Source organism: Mobula hypostoma, chromosome 27 (genome assembly GCF_963921235.1).
Source record: "Mobula hypostoma chromosome 27, sMobHyp1.1, whole genome shotgun sequence".
Lineage (NCBI taxonomy): Eukaryota > Metazoa > Chordata > Chondrichthyes > Myliobatiformes > Myliobatidae > Mobula > Mobula hypostoma.
Window position 1 is genome coordinate 9,069,587 of NC_086123.1, and position 18,903 is coordinate 9,088,489.

The 18,903-nt window shown below is 40.1% G+C and overlaps 1 protein-coding gene across 2 annotated transcripts in view; it reads right to left on the minus strand.

Annotated features, from left to right (window-relative positions):
• ksr2 (kinase suppressor of ras 2) overlaps positions 1 to 18,903 on the minus strand; it is a 376,394-nt gene that overhangs the window by 287,669 nt on the left and 69,822 nt on the right. The window contains exons 2-3 of one of the 2 annotated variants that reach the window (XM_063034228.1): positions 13,817 to 13,957; positions 1,278 to 1,428 (exon numbers count right to left, since the gene is read on the minus strand). In XM_063034228.1, coding sequence (XP_062890298.1) covers positions 1,278 to 1,428; positions 13,817 to 13,957 — 292 coding nt within the window. The remainder of the gene's footprint in view (positions 1 to 1,277; positions 1,429 to 13,816; positions 13,958 to 18,903) is intronic. The other variant, XM_063034229.1, reaches the window with a different exon arrangement.

Below are 18,903 nucleotides of genomic sequence, written 5' to 3' on the forward strand. Positions count from 1 at the left end.
GGTGCATTGCCACTACAACAGTTTAGTCATAAAATAGAAAAGCAAACATTCGAGCAATATTTTAGTTGGACTGCAGTTGAGAAACTGTACCTTGAAATTCTATTAGAAAAAAAACTATCAATTAAGTTACAGCTTTGCAATTAAATTTCTATTTAAATCTCAACAACCACTCTGACTGCTGTCTTAAAGAGAGACAGAAAATCACTGACAAACTATAATTTTAAATTTATATTTATCAGCATTATTCAAATAATTGAAATTCTGACTCCTATATTCATATAATCCTCAATCTCTGGTCTTCAAGGTCACAAATGTGAGGATGGAAGTCAGTGTGGAAGGAGTCATTTCAGTTTGTGGAATCTACACTAGCTCTGAAAGAAATGTATCCTTTCATCAATTGAAGTAGTCTTGGCAGTTCTCTTTTGAGAGCACTGTATTAATCCTTGGGGAAGAAGGGAAAAGTTACTTATTTAGGGTTTGCATGTATTTGGTAAATTTCTATCCAGTTTAAAGGAAGGTCATTACCAAAACAGAAAGCAAACTTATTTGTTATGACCGAGCCAGTCGGGTAAAAGTGACTGGTTGAACGAGGTTCCTTGGTTTCCCAGTGACTGTAGAGATAATAATGTGAAGAACTTTCGTTATCACAAATTAAATAAACTATCTGCTTCAAGTCCATTGTTTTTTTTGGGGGGGGGGGTTTCAATCAATATTCAGCATTTAATGATCTTTCACTTCACCAGAGATTTTGTTAGAGCAAATATGAAGCAGAGTTCAGAAACATTTAAAGCAAATCTGCCTGACCAGGTCCAAATATAACAACAGTGAATCAATCATTTGTTATATAACCTCCCCAATTTTCCTTTCTGTTGACATGAATACCTCCCAAGTGACCACTCTTCATGTATGAACTTGGATAATGAATTCAGCAGACTCGTCAGCCAGAGAACACAGTATTTCCAAGTACATTGCTAGCATGTCCCACTGGATAATATTCAGGAACATGAAACTCCAGAGTGAAGTCCTTTCCCAAGACTAATAAAACTAATGCCAGCAAGAGCAATCTAATCTCTGTCACAGCTAAGATTGGTTAACTTAGGTCAGTGATGCAAGGAAGAGTGCTTTTACTTATTATACCAGAGAATTAAGTTAATTTCATATTTAATTGCCTGCACAACACAAATGTTTTCAGAAACAATCCCTTTCACAAAATCCAAACATTCTCAAACAGCTCAGCCTGACTACATTGAAAGTATGTACATGATATGTGAGCCCACCTGATTTATAAACACTCCGTAGGCAGGACAATGAAGCGTTTAATCTAGCACATTCTTCACTGTTTGTCCCATATTTCTTCACCGTTTCACAGACTTCTTCATCGGTCATCTCTAAAAGGGCTTCTAGAGTCAGCTGATCAGGAGCTATGTCCTAAGGATTTTAACAGAAAGGTTAAGTTATAAAGTGCAACTTGATGAATGATGGAACAAAGACATAAATATCAGTGACAAAATGAAAACACAGTTTAATTCACTCCTCTAAGAATTTAACCACTAAGAATTTTTGAAGATGTAAGCAATTAGGAACACAACTCTAACTGGAGAAAAAATACAAAAAATTAAGGGGCAAAGGGACTTGGGAGTCCTTGCGCAGGATTCCCCCAGAGGTAAATTTGCAGATTGAGCCTGTGGTGAGGAAGGCAAACGCAAAGTTAGCATTCATTTCAAGAGGACTAGAATAGAAAAGCAAGGATGTAATGTTGAGACTTTATAAAGCAATGGTAAAGCCTCATTTGGACTATTGTGAGCAGGTTTAGGCCCCTTATCTTAGAAAGGATAAGCTGGCGCTGGAAAGGGTTCAAGGGAGGTTCACAAAAAATAATTCCAGGATAGAATGGGTTGTCATAGGAAGAGCTTTTGAAGGCTCTGGGCCTGTATTCACTAGAATTCAGAATATTGAGGTGTGACATCTTTGAAACTTATCGAATGATGAAAGGCCTTGATAGAGTGGATGTAGAGAGGATGTTTCCTATGGTGGGAGAGTCCAGAGCACACAACCTCCAAATAGAAAAGCATCCTTTTAGAACAGAGATGAGGGGGAACTTATTTAGCCAGAGAGGGGTGAATTTGTGGAATTCTTTGCACAGGAAGCTGTGAAGGCCAAATCTTCATGTATATTTAAGGCAGAGATTGATAGATTGTTGATTGGTCAAGTCATGAAGGGATATAGGTAAAAGGCAAGTGATTGGGGCTGAGAGGAAAATTGGATCAGCTGTGATGAAATGGTGGAGCAGACTCGACGGGCCAAATAGACTGATTCTGCTCCTATATCTTATAGTCTTATGGTCTAACTAATTTTTATTGAGATAATTGAAATCTGAATCACAGGCTCACTATGTAATTGATCTTAAGGTTGTAGGCTTTATTTACATATACTTTAACCTTTGATATACACTTGGTTTAATGGCAAAAGAGTATGTGTTTTTCTTGATCAGGGGATGCGCTTTATTTCCTTGGTTACTGATTAACACAAAGAAAAACAACGGAATTGAATTCAGCATCATGAGAATATTATGCAAAGGAACACTCCACAGGTCCACCACTTGAAATCTGAAGGAAGCAAATCAAACGCTACTGTGTGCCACGGTAAAAGCATAGCGGTTAGTGTGACGCTATTACAGCTCGAGGCGTCAGAGTTTGGAGTTCAATCCCAGTGTTCGCCCTAAGGAGTCTCCGTACGTCCTCTGCGTGGAACATATAGGTTTTCTCCAGGTCCTTTAGTTCCCGTCCACAGTCCAAAGACCTCGCAATTAGGTTAACTGGTCATTGCAAACTATCCCGTGACTTGGTTCGGGTTAAGTTGGGGTTGTCGGGGGTTGCTGGGCAGTGCAGCTCAAAGGGCCAAGAGGACCTTTCGTGTCTAACAAGCCTGATACAGTTCTTTGAGGAGGTGACCAGGGATATAGATGAGGGTAGTGCAGTGGATGTGATCTATATGGATTTTAGTAAGGCATTTGACAAGGTTCCACACGGTAGCCTTATTCAGAAAGTCAGAAGGCATGGGTTCCAGGGAAGTTTGGCCAGGTGGATTCAGAATTGGATTGCCTGCAGAAGGCAGAGGGTGGTGGTGGAGGGAGTACATTCAGGTTGGAGGAATGTGACTAGTGGTGTCCCATAAGGATCTGTTCTGGGACCTCTAATTTTCGTGATTTTTATTAACGACCTGGATGTGGGGGTAGAAGGGTGGGTCGGCAAGTTTGCAGACGACACAAAAGTTGGTGGTGTTGTAGATAGTGTAGAGGATCGTCAAAGATTACAGAGAGACATTGATAGGATGCAGAAGTGGGCTGAGAAGTGGTAGATGGAGTTCAACCAAGAGAAGTATGAGGTGGTACACTTTGGAAGGACAAACTCCAAGGCAGGGTACAAAGTAAATGGCAGGATACTTGGTAGTGTGGAGAAGCAGAGGGATCTGGGGGTACATGTCCACAGATCCCTGAAAGTTGCCTCACAGGTAGATAGGGTCGTTAAGAAAGCTTATGGGGTGTTAGTTTTCATAAGTCGAGGGATAGAGTTTAAGAGTTGCGATGTAATAATGCAGCTCTATAAAACTCTGGTTAGGCCACACTTGGAGTACTGTGTCCAGTTCTGGTCACCTCACTATAGGAAGGATGTGGAAGCATTGGAAAGGGTACAGAGGAGATTTGCCAGGATGCTGCCTGGTTTAGAGAGTATGCATTATGATCAGAGATTAAGGAAGCTAGGGCTTTACTCTTTGAAGAGAAGGAGGATGAGAGGAGACATGATAGAGGTGTACAAGATAATAAGAGGGATAGATAGAGTGGATAGCCAGCGCCTCTTCCCCAGGAACCACTGCTCAATACAAGAGGACATGGCTTTAAGGTAAGGGGTGGGAAGTTCAAGGGGGATATTAGAGGAAGGAAGGTTTTTTACTCAGAGAGTGGTTGGTGCATGGAATCCACTGCCTGAGTCAGTGGTGGAGGCAGATACACTCATGAAGTTTAAGAGACTACTAGACAGGTATATGGAGGAATTTAAGGTAGGGCATTTTATGGGAGGCAGAGTTTAAGGGTCAGCACAACATTGTGGGCCGAAGGGCCTGTAATGTGCTGTACTATTCTATGTTCTATGTTCTATGGCCTATTCTGTGGTGTATTTCTAGATAAAAATAAAATAAATAAATGTAATTTCCTGCAGGGAACGTAACACCAAAGCAATATCTAATCATATTCTGTATAGAGAACAGAGATAAATCTTGAAGAAGGTGATGAAGAACATAGGGGTTGGTCTAGATGGAGAGCAAAGCACAGGAATGGATAGAGAGCAGGAGAAGGGACTGGTTGGAAAGTGAAGGAAGCATTGGATGGGGAGTAGGACATGGGACTGGATGGTATGCAAATAGAGTTACAGGATGAAGTGCATGTGTGCAAATGGATGGAATGCAACTGATAGGAGTCCATGGAATGCAAGGAATATGTCTAGATGGAAAGCTGGAAATGCAACTGAACAGACAGATGGGTCACTGAATGAAGCACATGGTCAATGGCTGAATGACAGCAAAGTTCAAAGTAAAATTTCTTATCAGAGCACATACATGTCACCATATACAACCCTGAGATTTTTTTTCCTGTGGGCATACTCAGCAACCTATAGAATGGTAACTGTAAACAGGATCAATCAAAGAGCAAGAGCATAGAAGACAACAAACTGTGCAAATGCAAATATAAATAACTAGTAATAAATAACAAGAGCATGAAATAACAAGATAAAGTGTCCTTAAAGTGAGAGCATTGGTTGTGGGGACATCTCAACAGATAAGTGTATTTATCCTCCTTTGTTCAAGAGCCTGATGGTTGGGGGGAGGAGCAGATGAAGTCTAAAGGAATGAAGAGAGGCCTTAGGTCTTGATCAAGAACAAGGATGGAGGCAGGACTGGATGGAGAACCAGTGTGGACTGGTACCTCTCAACGCAAGAGCCAACTATCTCAGCAACCATTAGTGAAAGTTCAACCAACAAATATTGGACATAAAGCTGGAAATAAATTAAAGCAACCACCACACCAACTAGACTAAATTAAAGATTAATACTCTCTAGGTGTATTAAGGCTGTCTACTCTCACATCCAAAATGCTTGCATCTACCACTCTACAACATATTTGTTTCTGAAATCCATATCCATGCCTTGGTCATCTCTAAAAGCTAGCTACTCAGAGGTTCAGTGGCACTATTCCTCAAACTCCAAGCTCTGTAAATTTAACTAAATTACCACATGAGCTACCTGTATTGTATCCTATTCTACGTCACATTAATGATCATTTCTATCCTTCAAGACCTTCACTGACACTTATCGATTAGGGATTGTTGTTAATTCCCCTCCTTTTACATTAACATTAGTGGTTCTACTTTCAGCTGATATTTTGGAATTCCCTCCCTGACCCACAATTTTCTCCCCTATATGTGCGTACCAAGTTTATCAAAGTTTTCACAAATGGAGTTGTTTAAACTTTTGTTAGTTATAGGTACTAAGGGATATGTAGCTCGGGCAGGTAAGTGGAATTAAGGTACAGATTAGCATTTACAAAAATGAATGGTAAAAGATCATATGGAGCTGGATGGTCTGTTCCTGTTCCTATATACTGTACACACATACAATTTTAGAATGGAGTACCATCAAACCAACTTTGGGTTATGTATCATTACCAATTCTCCACCAGTGTTCCTTCAAACTAAAATTAAATTCCCAAAAAGGTTTTCTTGCGGATTTTATGGAACTAAATCGGAAAAGTTCTCTTTCCAAATCTGAAACATGGAGTTTTCAGTTTAATACTGCCCTCTGGTGAATAATATAATATTTACACTTTCCAGATTAGAAAAGCACTTACTGAATTACATAAAATTAGTAAATAAATGAATATATCCCTGATAAACTATCAGTTATTAGTAGTTCATTTGTTTTGACTGATAGCTTGATGTGGAAACCAAAATATAAAGATTTCACCATTAAAATATATGGGCTTGGGATGAAGTTACACAAATTCTTAGGATAATACCTTTCAATGCATTATCTACTACAAAAGGATGGAGAAATCAAAGTAATTTTCTTGAAAGAACCTTGTACAGAAATTCTAATTTCTCTTGATGCGCAAGGCTTTGATTATATCAGCGGCATTTTTTTCCATTAGAACTAAACTACAGATAGGAACCAGGGTATGATAGAGACTTTTGTTCATGGATGGTTGACTAGGAAAGGTTCCAAGTTACCTCAGTTCTGAGTGAGGGGAAAAGGGAAAGACAAGGAATAACTAGGATCAGGACTTGGGGTAAAGCACATTGCAACAAGCTTTTTTGAGGTGGGGGAGGAAAATTGATTGGTTTGGGTCCAGTAATGGGGCCCAAAGGAAACCCAAAATGCAAGTGAGGGAACCAAAGGGCTACCTATAGAAGATCCACATGGAAGACCCCATGCAATGCCTACATCTACGTAATCCCATGAAAATCTTGTAGAAGCAGACCAACTGTATCCTGTGAAGTGATTCCATATTCAATGACTGGCTACACAGGATTTACTGCTGGGAAACTGGCCATTTGACTCAACCTTCTTGCAACACTTATGCTGCACTCAAGTCTCGTATCACTTTTCCTTATTTAAAGATATCACTGTTATACCTTCGCCCTTATATCTTTGCCAAATAATTTCGCGGGCTAGCAACATCCTAGTTTATTAACATCTCTGCACTGCGGAAGGGAGAAATAAAGGCAAAACTTGGGTTTATGTAGAGTCTTTTTACAAGCTCAGGGCTTTACAGCAATGAAGTTCTTTTGACCTGTGGGCACTATTGTAATGTAGGGAACACTGCCACTAATTTAGATACAACTGCCACAAGTGCAGTGGGATAAAGGCCCTGTTAACTTGTGTTAGTCCCGTTTTGAGAAGAATACACATATAACTAAAGAACAGATTTCTCTGTTCTTTGCTTGTTCTTTGAATTACCTGCTGAGCAGATCATTCTCATATGAACTTCAGTTAAATTAGAGATATGAAGTAAACATAAAGACAGACCTATTGTGTAGACAGGTTACTCAGGGAAATACAATATCCAAAAACTTTTCAGCTCAGAACCCTGATTATGCTCTTTTAGGACAGGTGACAATGTCATGGAAATCATTTGGGGATAAACAAGCGTCCTATAGTGACTTTGTATTGAAAGGCTAATTTCCTTTATCAAATGGCATCCAACGTACAGCATATCCTTCCTCCCGCTCTCAAACCTCCTTCTCCTATTCTCAAGTCCTTCCCAATCCACCCACCACTTTTCCTTGCTCTCTCCCCTCACCTCCCTACCTGTTCCATTCCCCCCTTACCCTTCTCATCCCTCTCCCTCCTTAGCTACCTTCCCTTCCTCTCTTCCCTCCCCTAACTCTTTTGCCCACATCCTTCTCCCACTCCCCCACTTCTTTCCTCTCTTTCTCTCTCCTTCCATTCCTTCCTTCCTCCTACTCTTCTACCCAATCATTACCTATCAGCTGACTAAGCCACACTTCTAACCTACCCAGCTTCTCACTGCTGGGTCCTGTTGTGGGCACAGCTTGACGTGAGTGGGGTTTCAACCTCAGCATTAAACATTCCTCCCAACTGTTCCCGAAGTCCCTACAGGGAAAATTACGCGGACTCAACGCAAGTTTGAATTAATTTTTGAGGTCAGCAAGGAACAAGCCACTTCCTTCATGATTGCAAAATACAGTATTGGCTGTTGCTTCTCTCCTGAGCCCAAAAACAAGGTAATATCGTTCAGGTGCCTGAGCTGGGAACATCAGAAGGAAACAAAGGCATCCCGCGCAAAAGAATCTATATCCCTTTTCAAAATGGAGTAGCCTACTTTAAGCAACTCAATTTTAAGGATATAGGTAATAATTCACTGAAACCCTAAATAAAAACTTCCAATTTTCTCTTATTCCTGTACATTGCAGAGTTGTGCATGTGATTCTGCCATTTGAGAAATGCAAGAGATGGTATGATGAATTATTGTCCCTAATATCAATCTTGGTGGAATTATTAGTCCATAATTAAGGATGTAATGGACTGAGCATTTGAACTTTTCAATATGATCAGAGAAAGCCATAATAGATTTGCAAATCCTGACAAATATAGTTGAATATATGAAGTGATGACCTCAATAATACATGCTTACCCTACTGTTTTACTCTCTCTACATTCATGACTGTGTGGCTAAGCATATCTCAAACACCATTTATAAATTTTCAGATAACATCTCTGTGGTTGGTAAAATCGCAGGTGGCATTGAAGAGGCCAACAGGAGTGAGACATATTGGCTGTTTGAGTGTTCCTGCAGCAACAGCTTCACATTCGATGTTAGCAACACCAAGGATTTGATAGGAGACTTTAGGTAATGGAAGATGGGAGAACATGCAACAGTCCTATTGCTGATCCCTCAATGAGAAAGGATGAGTAGCTTTAAATTCCTAGGTGTCAACATCTCCAAGGATCTGACCTGGGCCAAACGTATAGAAACAATCATGAAGAAGGCATGCCAGGAGTTCTACTTCATTAGGAGTCTAGGGAGATTTAGTAGGTCACCAAAGACTCATGCAAATTTCTGCAGATGCATGGTGGGAAGGTTTCTGACTGGTGGCGTCACAGCCTGGAGGCTCCAATGCTCAGGACGACAAGTGGTTGCAGAAGATTGTTGACTCAGCCCGCTCCATCATGATCACAACTCTTCCTACCGTCGAAGACATCTCCAAGAAGTGGTGCCTCAGTAAGGTGTCATCATCATTAAGGACACGCACCTTCCAGAACATATCCTTCTCTCATTACTACCCTCAGGGAGAAGTCCGAATACTCAAACTCAATGACTCAGGAACAGTTTCTTCTCATCGGCCATCAGTCTCCAGAATGGTTCATGAACTCATGAACACTACCTGGGTTGCCATTAAGGCATTTATTTGACTTTATTGGGTCTACGTTTTAAATGATTTGTTTGTAACTATTTTCTAGTTAAAGATTGATAATTAAGTTACAGCTTAACAAAGGTAAATTGATTGTCTATGGTATATCGCAGCATGCAATGACGTCACCTCCGGTTTCGCCGCGTCTTGTGGGTAGCCTCTGGTTCGGAGAAGGTGTAAAGATGGGTGCCATGCGTGAGGCATGATTGTGAAGAGCTCCGTTTCTACCCACAAAGAAACAGTATAGGAGCAACACCGTAAGTTCTTAAGAATGTATTTGAAGTAAAAATATTAACGCGGTTTCTGTTAAGGAAGCGATGGTTGGGGCGGCACGCGTGCCGGCTTTTCAATTTCAAACGCGGGGTCGACTCGAACCTGATGGTGGTTTGACGGGACCCCTTGCCCGCTACTCGGGGCGGCTGGAGACACTCGCTAAAAGAAGACAGCGCGTGTGGTCTCCAGAATGAAACAGACGCTGTATATGTTTGTATTTTTTTTATCAACAGTTTTCACCATACGATGCTAATGTGGAAGAGTGAACAGTAAATGGTTAACCTTACTACGACTCTGTCTTCATTGGCTCCGGTTTAACTTGGTCTTTAGTCAGAGTTTCAACACACTGCACGAGAACACTACACTACCTCATTACTTCTTATATTTGCAATATTTAGTTAGATTGTAATTTTATGTCTTTATACTAAGCATACCAGGAACATATAAAGCAGTTCCTCGGCCCCACATTGGGCTCTCTGATCACTTATCCATAAGGCTAATTCCAACATACAAACCACTGATCAAGTGGGCCAAACCAGTTCTAAAGGCGGTGAAAACTTGGCCAAGGCATCAGAGGATATGGCGAGAAGGCAGGCGAATGGGGTTGAGTGGGTTCCGGGATCAGGCATGATGAAATGAAAAGACAATAAGCAGATAATCAAATAGGCAGCACGTGCCTAGCAGTGTTTTGGCAAGAATCTGCATTAATATCAGAAGTACTCCAGTAATTTAGAAACTACAAAAGTAGTGGAAATGGAAAATCACATTTCCAAGAGAAATTGGAATGGAAGCATTAAATTATAAAGGAGGCTTAATAGAATAAATGGTAAAACAAGAGGCAAATGGATTTCAATGAGATAGTTATGACACCACTAACATACATATATACAGAAGCACAACATATTTTTGAAATAATGAAAATATAGAACCAACAGAAACTCGACATCAATGAATATAAATGATTAAATTGGGCATGGCTGAGGTATAGTAAATTATCAGAATAGTATCTCAGGACCTTGTAGTAACCAAAGCATAGATCCAAATTTTATATTCACAATTGCAGCTGTCAAATTTAAATTCAGTAAATAATCAGGAATATATTTTTTTTAAATTCTAGTCTTAGCAGTGGTGAGCTCATTATTATCAGTTTGCCAATAAAACTCATTTGGTTTACAGGCTAAGTCGTCCAGAAACACAGAAATACCTGCAACTCAAATCAAGCCATTCATTTGTATCATATACTTGACATTAAATAAAGCATAAAATAAAATACTTAATACACAAGCCAGTATGGTATGGAGAATAAACTGTTGCACATGTTGTCGGCTACCCTGCTACACACATCTGATGAATCCAAAGAAACAGCACAGACCAATACAATTTGGCACCAATGGCATTCCAGGAGTAGGAACTCAACACAGGACTGCCTTAGGGACTTCAGCTCCAGATTTTTCCTTGGGATTTACTAAGCCTTCCCCATGAATGGGTATAGCCACAAAGCAGTGAATTTTCCTTTTCCAAGTTGAGCTGCCAACCACGTCTGACGAGCCCTACCTGCCTGAAGCAACTGGCTTTAAGCTGCCAGTAACCCACCTTTGTCCCTTCTCCTGTCCACAGAAAACGTTCCAGCGGGCTTAGTCGCTAAACCACACAGGAGCTGGACTTGGTTGTCAAAGGCTATTTGGAGCATTTAATAGGTAGTGGGAACTTGCCCCTACTACCACCAGCAGCTACAAAAACCTTAATGCACATCACTACCACCTACTCAAGGGCAATTGTAGTTGGACAATAAATGCCCACCTTGTCAGCAAAACTCATTTTTATAAAATGAATAAATTTTTTTTAAATGTCCTGGACTAAATGATAAAAATATAGAACATAGAACAGTACAGCACAGGAACAGGCCCTTCAGCCCACAGTGGTGTGCTGAACTAAATAAATAATGAAATGCCCAAGTAATTACGTGACGGGGTGAGATGTGTTTCTACCTCAGGAAGTGTAAGGTGCTCCTTCCCTCTGCTAGCCTACAGGTCACCCTTAGGCAAGGTGTGTCACCTGCTTAGCTCCCCCCCCCCCCAGTCAGGGTCACGTGAAGCCATGGAAACAGGTGGCAGATGATTGTATCAGCAGCTGGTACATATCAGAAGTCCTGGTTATGCAACCACTGATGCCAGGCAGACATTCTCCGAAGAGTATTGACAATGGCTGGGGTCACCTGTCTTGTAAGGTCACTGCCCAGAAGAAGGCAGTGGCAAACCACTTCTGTAGTTTGAGACTATGATCGCCTATGTCATATGATTTGGCACATAATGATGGTGATGATGCCCAGCTAAACGAATCCCCTTTACATACAGAGTGTCCATATTTTTCCACTTCCTGCTTATTTGTGTGCCTAACTGAAATCCTTTTGCCTCCACTAGCACCCCAGGTTGGCATTCCAGGCACCCACTACTCAGTTCAGAAAACTTGTCCTACACAGCTCCTTGGATCTTAATCCCTCTCACCTTAAATGCATGCCCTCTGGTATTAGGCTTTTCAATACTGGCTGTCTATTCTAACTCTGCCTCTTAGATCTCCCCTCAGCCTTACCACTCCAGAGAGAACAACGCAAGTTTCTCCAACGTCTCCTTATAACATCTGCCCTCTCATCCAGACAACATCCTGGTAAGCCTCTTCTGCACCCTCTCCAATGTGCCAACATCCTTCCTATAATGGGGCAACCAAAACTGAATGCAATACTCCAGACGAGGTCTAGATAGAATTTTATAAACCATAACATAACTTCACAACCCTTGAACTCAACTAATAAAGAGACGAGAGAGCTATGAACTTGGACCTAAAGATCCCGCTGCTCATTAACACTATCAAGGGTTTTGCCATTAACAGTGTACTGTCTCTTTACACTTAATCTCCCAAGTTGCAAAGTTTTCCATTTAGCTGCATTAAATTCTGGGTTAAAATAATATTAAATAATGTCTAGGGGACAGGTACAAGAGACTAGTTATGTTCAAGCTGTACAAAGACTTGGTTAGGTAGGTCATAGTGGAGCACAGTGAGTACTTCTAGTCAGCAAGGGTGGATATACTGACATTGGAGGGAGAGCAGTGTTGACATTCTGTAATATTACTAAGACTTCAAGGGTCAAGTGACAAGGAGGAATTACAAAAACTTGGATCACATACCATATGTTGTCCTGCCAGCTCCTACTAATCTGCGACAATTACTCAATCTCCCTGTTATCCTAGCATCTTTTGGAGCCTTGTTTTGGCATTCTGCATCTCTTCCTGAACGGCTGACAGAACAATACAGATTCCAGACCCAACTGGGGAAGTGGCATCCAAAGACTTGGAAACCACGATGAACAGAGAAAGCTCATGAATCTCACTCACAAATAAGGAGAAATCTGAAGATGCTGCAAATCCGAGCAACACGCACAAAATGCTGGAGGAACCCAGCAGGCCAGGCAGCATCTACGGAAAAAAGTACAGCCCGAAGTTGGGTGAGACTACGACTAGAGGTCATGGGTTAAGGGTGAAAGGTGAAGATATGAGGGAGAACTTCTTCACTCAGAGGGTGGTGAGAGTGTGGAGCAAGCTGCCAGTCTAAGTGGCAGATGCAAGGTCAATTTCAACATTTAAGAGAAATATGGATACGTACATGGATGGGAAGGGTATGGAGGGTTATGGTCTGGGAGCAGGTTGATGGGACAAGGCAGATTAATGGTTTGGCACAGATTAAATGGGCTGAAAGGCTTGTTGCTGTGCTGTTGTGTTCTATGACTCTATGATACAGCAAAGACATTATATGAAGGACATCAAGCTTTCATCCTTGGGAGGCTCCAGAGCTTTTGATGTGTGAACAAGAAGTTTTCAGATAATTCTTCAGCTATAATTGGCCAAACAAGAATGGACATACAAGCAAAATACTCTGGATCCTAGAAACCTGAAGAAAAACCTGACAGATGAAATTCATAGTGTGCATAGGACTTTTAAATACAGCATTATTAGGCTGGCATGTAACACTATTTACATATCATTACAATATTGATTATCAGCTTCTAGATGTCTGTTTTCAATACATGAAAGGTTGAGATTCTAAGATAATGGTAGAGGGGGGAAAATCAGAATTCTTCAGCCTTAAAACAGCAGAGTATGCCACATGGAATGTAGCCAGGCGTAGAGATTGGAGATGAAGTAGTAGCAGGAAGGAATTTTAAGTTTAATGAACTCAGCACAGATCAAGGCATAAGGATATGACCTTCCAGCTACTTACATTATCTAAAAGTGTTCAAAAGATTTTCTGCACAAACATTCTCAATTTGAATTGCCTGCATCTTATAATTCCTAGCAATTTATTTCAAACTTATGTTAAACAGACCCTCACTTACAAAGCGATGCTGAAAATATCTGAACTTGGTGAAATGCAAACCTCTCTAAATGACAAGGAATGTCAGATTACTGAAACAAATCAATCTTCTGCTATCTCAAACAATACGTCTTTCTAACAGTCTTGTAAGTTATTCAGAAATGGTGGTTTAAGCTACTTAATGGCAAAGTTACCTCTATCACTTCCTTCCGAATATTTACAATCCGAAACCAGTGAACAAGATGGGGAAATCCCTCTAGCTCAGCGTTCCGTTCTTGCAGAGAAACTTTACGTTTACAGGAAAGCTGACGGCTGAAGTACTTCACAAGTTTACTCTAAAAGAGAGAAAAGCTGTTAGAAAATAACACTGAATTTATCATACGAAAGATTATTTTACACAAATCTTTATTAAACCCAAAAGCAACACGGTTACAGACTGCGGACATTTTTGATCAGTCAATAGTGATTGGAACAAATGCACTGGTTTGTCACAGCACCTTTTCCCTCAGTAATTAGCAATCTCCAGCAAATTTCAGCAGCATAACCTATTCTCACATGTGACTGATAATCTCGTGTTTCAAGAAATAAAGGCCATTCTATGTCAGCTTTATCGGAGACGGTTTAGAAATATAGCCAATGTTGTTTAAGAGAAAATAATTACTTTTTAAACTACATATACATTATATACAGGCATAAATAGTGCAAGCAGGCACAGGTGCATTTCGTTAATCTTGCTTTATTCCCAGTTATGTTTAAGGTACAATCACCTCTTGTTTATTGAGTACTTACCCATCCTGAGTTCTCATACGACTGGTTTCTAAGAATATTTCATAGACTTACAAGAATTTCTGTTGAATCTGATAAAATACCAATAGACTATCCAGAACACAGTGAATACACTTTACTGCCCTTTTGATGTCTAGAATAAAGTGATTTCTGCTTACGTGGTTGCTGAGCCCAATCTTGGTTATGGGTAAAAGTGACTCTGTCGCCTCCCATATCCACAGGCTGCCCAGCACAATCCTCAGTGATTGATTTGATGTAAACCATCATTTCACCTTATGTTTCGATGTACATGTGACAAATAAAACTAGTCTTAAACCACAAGATTGTTTAGTGTTCCTGGAAAAAAAAATCCTATGGGTGTGCATAAACTTTTATGAGGTTGTTAAGAATTTTATTTCAAGTGCTATGTGAAATAAATTTGAAACGTATGTTTAGTTTCTTTATGGGTGATGCATTTTGGTGGCTGATAAACAGTTAAATCCACTTTGAAGAGCTGACATTTCTCATGATAGTCAATACACTCATTCATTTGAATTATTTTTGCTGTATTTTGCATTAAAACTGTTTAGCCTGAAAATATACCGCAGAATGGCAGTGTAAAACAGTGTTATCTATAAGCAGACATGTAGTTCAACAAGTGATTTAAGGAATTTCTTACATAGAATACTAATGGGTGATGTGCAATAAATATTTTTTGATTAATTATTAAGCAGCTGATTTGTGAATTTGCACACACATCCCACCCACCATTCCCTATTGATGGCAGATTGCTGAGAGTATACTGTATAAAGTGTTCACTATAATTAACAAGTGAAGGCTATTACAATTGGCACAAGTCATTTAAGAGAATAATACTTCAGTACTAAAAAGCAACAAAGATCGTAACCTAGCAACCATATAGGAAAAGAAAGTAATTATTGATTCAGAAACAGAGTGAGCTCATCATTGAAAAAAAGTGAGATTGTTAAGAACAAAGGTATCAATTAGTTTTGCTTTATTTAGGGTTATATGCTAAATTTATATAAATATTCAATGCAGAATTATTTGGACAGTTGTGGGGAGGTGTAGTGAAGAGAGGTAGTAAGATGAAGAAGTGGTTCTATTTAACTAAATCAGATAACTTCAATATTTCAAAATGCAAAAATCTGAGTAAGACTACAGAAATGAAAATAATTGAAATAAATGAGTTCTGCAGTTTCATTTAGGACTCTAAAAGAGTAAAGAAAGGTTACAATTTAGAGTATATAATCTTATTTCAGAATTTCTATTTACCCGTCATTGACATATAGATAATGAGCCTCAGAACAACCACCTACTGAGCATTGGCTAAATCAGTGGAAAGTAAGTGGAATTGTCAAGTTTAACAGTGGCAGAAAAGTGTGAAAGAAAATGTGTGACAATGATATTATGCGATAGAAATGTGTTTCAGGATGTGTTATTTAACAGGAAGAACCTCCATATGCAAGATCAGACTTAAATAGTGAATTGATATTTACAGCTCTCCCAAAATCATAAACAGCTAAGTAGCTTTTGATGAGTTGAAGTCTCACAAAGAAGACTGCAAAAATCCTGGAGAACTGACAAAAAAATTATAGAGCTTGGGAGTATCAGATTTGATGTGTTAAGCATGGCAGGATGTCAGTTTTAAGAAAGTAGATTTTAACGGTCTAGAGGGATCGAACAAAGGAGGAAGGTATGCCAAGTGCTATAGGTGCCTCTTGAAATATCAACTTCCAACCACTCCATCACTTGTTAAATTCTTTTACAGTCCACATATTCCTACTCCATCATATTCACGTACTTAGCCAACTCTTATGCATACATTTTTATCTAAGACATTCAAATTAAATGATATACTTCTTAAATTGAATAGGACAAAATAACACCAGAGAAACATGTGTACAAATTACTAATATGAATTCCCACTATGCAACGCATGAGTAGATGAACACTATTAGAAAATTTGCTAAACTGCAAACAAACTAAAATTATCTTCATGGCAGCATACATCACCTTACAGTAGGAGTGATCACTAATTGGGGTTTAATTCTCACCACTGACTGCCAGGAAGCTCTGCATTCTCCCCATGACTGCGTGGGTTTCCTCCAGCATTCCAAAGACGTACAGTCAGGGTTGGGGAGCTGTGGGTGCTGAAAGCGCAGCAACACTTACAGGCTGCCCAACACAATTCTCACTGATTTGATTTGACGCAAATGATGCATTTCACTGTATGTTTGAAGTATATGTGACAGATACAGCTAATCTCGATTCTCTAATTTACATAGCTTTCAATGCCATACCTCCACAAAAGTCCGTACAACCATAAATTTAAGAAATTTTTCAACCAAATTTTCAATAACAACAAAACAGAGTTCCATCCTCTATAATTATTGGGAAAAGTACAGTCGACAAATCAAGACCCTTCATCTGAACATTCAACTGTTCATTTTCCTCCACAGATGCTGTTTGACTCATTGAGTTCCACCAGCACATTGTATGATGCTCCAGATTCCAGCAACTGCTGTCCCTTTTGTCTCACCCCAAACTTCTTTTGAGAACATGGTGATGAGCATACTGTAGGTTTTCGAAACTACAACTAAAAAATGCTCTCAGGCATTTCTTGGTACCAAGTGCAATAAATCAAATGCACAGACCACTAGCTTCTGAGATGGTGGGGATCTCAAGAGGAAGCTGAAATGGATCATCTGTTTGACACTGATGACTAACTATGGTTGTGAATTCTTTCAGCCTTGTCTTTAGTGCTCGCACGTTGGGCTCTGTCATTGTTGAGAATGAGGATATTCTACAGACAAGCTAACTGAATGGGAACGAACTTGATAAATGGAATATAATATAAGAAATGTGAGATCATTCATTTCAGTGTATGAAACAGAAAAGCTGAATATATTTCAAATGCTGACAGGTTGTTCAAAGGGTCCTTTGTGTCCTGAACAGAAGTCAGTGAAAGCTAACACATACAGGAAAGATGCAGGAAGGATGCTTGCTCTGGCTGAGGAGTCTCTGTCTCAGAATCTGGGGTAGGCAATTTATGTTTGAGAAGGGATTTCTAACCAGGACAATATTGAATATGTAGAGAAAATGAAGAGTCGCAGATACAGTAACTGCTTGTCTATGTGTTTTTGGCTTATTCAATCAACTAACTGCACTGAACACATCATACAAATATTTCAAATGCATATATATTTCACTTATATTCACTTCAATCATCCAAGGTGATAAATTGAATGTCATCTCTCACATAAAAATTTAAAAATGAAGACTCCAAATGACCATGCAATCTTATGGTGCTACTGAAGAAACATGAAGGATATTTCCTGTGGCCATGATCAGGCTTTATCATTTTATGTGATAGTTACATCAAATACCATGGACAAAAAGTGCGATTTTGCAAACTTTGCTTTGCACAAATTGCATACGCTCGTGAATCATTGACCCCGAATTTCCATGAAGTTTCTGAACTACATCTTGACTATACAAACAGAATTTCAGTTAAAGAAATAGAACTCTGAAGAACAAACGGGCCAAAAAATTACCCTAAAATCCACTAAATCCTTACTTTGAGTATGTGGCCGGGTGGTGGTAGAGATATAGAAGCAGCAAGTGCAAAAGTGTAGAGGTTACAAGAAAACAAAACATTCAATATGTTTTCCTTCACTAAGAGGGATGCTCAACACTGCGGCAGGACTTGAATGCAATCACTTCCTACAAAGTAAAACCAAGCAACATAAATGATAACGAGGTGAGTTCAATGCCTTTTATGTTCACTTTGATCAGCAGAACATGAGGCACCTTCACAAACTCCCACAGCCCCCAGTGACCCTGTGATCTCAGTCTCTGAGGCTGACGTGAGAGCATCCTCGAGGAGGGTGAACCCACGGAACGCATCTGGCCCAGCTAGTGAGCCTGGCTGAGTACTGAAGATCTGTGCTAATCAACCAGCTTGAGTGTTTGCCGACATCTTCAACCTCTCACTTTGGCAGTTTGAGAGGCTCACTGGACTCTACTAGGCTTCAATCATACCAGCGGCCAAAGAGAACGAGGTATCAGCCTTGATAACTACCATCCAATAGTGCCTCCATCCACCAAGACGAAGTGCTTTGAGAAGTGAAGCATCCAAACTCATGCCTGAGGAGTGAACTGGATTTGTTCCGATTTGTCTACTGTCATAACAGGTCAACAGCAGGTGCCATTTCGTCGGTCCTTCAGTCAGCTCTAGGACACCTGGACAATGAAGATGCACTTATCAGGATGCTCTTCTTTGGCTACAGCTCAGCATTGAACATAATCACCCCCTTGAAATTCATCACTAAGCCCGAAGACCTGGCCTCGATATCTCCCTGTGCAATTTCCTCACTAGTAGATCCCAGTCCATTGCGGGCAAAGACTCCCCACCCCCCACCCCTGACCATTGAGCACATCTACATGGAGTGCTGCCACAAGAAAGCAGCGTCTTTCACCAAAGACCCCCACCATC